Below are 1,824 nucleotides of genomic sequence, written 5' to 3' on the forward strand. Positions count from 1 at the left end.
TCTCTCTACCTTCCTCTCTAAAATCAGTAATAAGAAAAAAAAAAGAAGTAAGACATCTACACAGATCTACACGTACAGATCAACTTAATAGGACCCAGCCTTTAATACAGAATGGGGAGGCGAAGGCATGCTCACAGCTGCTGCTCTAAGACAGCTTCCAGTCCCCTTCTCATGAGAAACTGTCCTGTTTACTTTTTTGCAGAACCGCATGCCAAGGCCTGCACCCCTGATGGGGACGGGCTCGTGTGGCAGGCGCAAGGGAAGGGCCCTTACATTCGGCTGAAGTGGCCCAGCTTGCCGTCGTCCCCTTCGCCCCAGGAGAACACCTTCCCGTCGACCGTCAGAGCCGTGGCGTGCCGGCCGCCTGCAATCACACAGGGGTGGGCTCTCAAAGGTGGGCACACGCAGGGCACAGGTAACCCCGTTCGTTCTGCCCGGCGTGCAGCACGCACACATCTCGGGACAAGTACATAGACAAAGGGAGCTTTATGAAGCTACAGAGTTGGCGTCCCAGGAAGAATTTTACTTGCAAAGCAGCAGCACAATAACCTTGCTGTTAACGGGCCTCCTGCTGCTAATCTGTGAAAACCACACGTCAGGGGAGAGGAAAATAAGCACGTCTGTGACCAGGCAAAGGCCCCGGAGACCGCGTGTCTGAGCTGCCCGCAGGGTCACTTCAGCAAAACGCTCCCATCGGCAGTTCGGGCGTCCCTGCACTCTCTCCACAAGGACCTCCTCCCAGCCCTCCCCCTCTGCCCCCCACCCCACGGGCCTGTGCCCCCCCTGCCAGCTCCCAGCTCTTGCCCGCCTAGTCCTCCCTGGCAGGACCAAGTGGAGGGCAGCAACGAGCTGGCCCAGAGAGGACGGAGACAGAGCTGGGACAGGTGGGGTTCTGGGTGGCCGCTGACCTGGCAGAGAGGCCGTACTGGCCGGGACCCTCCCCAGAGAAAAGGGACGTGCCCTTCGCTCGGCCTCTGTCCTGGGGCCTCTCTCGTGGTGTGAGCCCACCTTTCGTACAGACACAACGCATCCCATGCTCAGGCCTGCAGTGCCCGGCAGGGCTGGCCGAGCTGCAGGGGCGTGACTTTTCTAAGGGCTTCTCTTTCACTGGGGCTCAGACAAAGGCGACAGGCTCTCCCAGCAAGGCCACACCTCTGAGCGTGCGCAGGAGGGTGCAGAGGTGCTGGGGCGCCGAGCCGGGGAGGGGCACGGCGGGCACCTCAGAGAGGGCTACTGAAGGGCCCAGGCTCCCTGGCGCCGAGAGCCACGCCTGGCAGGTACCTGAGTGCACGGCCACCTTCTTGACCACGTAGCTGCTGAGCGCCGTGACCTGCCGGGGGATGGGCACGGTGCCGCTGGACATGCCCAGCCCCAGCCGGCCGTTGGTGGCCTCGCCGCAGGCGTACACCTTGCCCTCCACGGTCACTGTGGGCAGAGCGGGGGCAGGGCTCAGCTCCGACGCCACAGTGGGGGTTTTTGGCGTGGAGCACAAGGGACCCGTTTTTAATGCGGGAGGAACTGTACCTGCAAACAGGCTCTTAGAGCCACCCGCCACCTGCACGACGTTCAGAGCCGACAGCGTCTCCGAGAACGAAGGAACCTTTATCTGGAACAGGGTGTTTTGTTAAAACATGGAAAACACAGTTTTACTTACACTTTTAAGATTACCAGTAATTTAGCAGACGATACAAGGAATCACGTGATTTGCATGACCACAATGACCAGTGGTCACTTTTTCTCTGGGTCGCACATGGGGGGGTGGGTGTGGGCCCTGTGGCTGGTGGTGTGCGGAGTCCCCCCCACCCCCCAGGCTGGCCCGTGTGC

General features: G+C 60.4%; 1 protein-coding gene across 1 annotated transcript in view; it reads right to left on the bottom strand.

Moving 5' to 3' along the window:
* The window catches only part of HERC2 (HECT and RLD domain containing E3 ubiquitin protein ligase 2), a 78,990-nt gene that overhangs the window by 21,031 nt on the left and 56,135 nt on the right, over positions 1–1,824 (bottom strand). Inside the window, 3 exon segments of the mRNA XM_015562992.1 lie at positions 274–364; positions 1,282–1,425; positions 1,525–1,606. Of these exon segments, the coding sequence (XP_015418478.1) occupies positions 274–364; positions 1,282–1,425; positions 1,525–1,606 (317 nt within the window).

Source organism: Myotis davidii, unplaced genomic scaffold (assembly GCF_000327345.1).
Source record: "Myotis davidii unplaced genomic scaffold, ASM32734v1 scaffold811, whole genome shotgun sequence".
Classification (NCBI taxonomy): Eukaryota; Metazoa; Chordata; class Mammalia; order Chiroptera; family Vespertilionidae; genus Myotis; species Myotis davidii.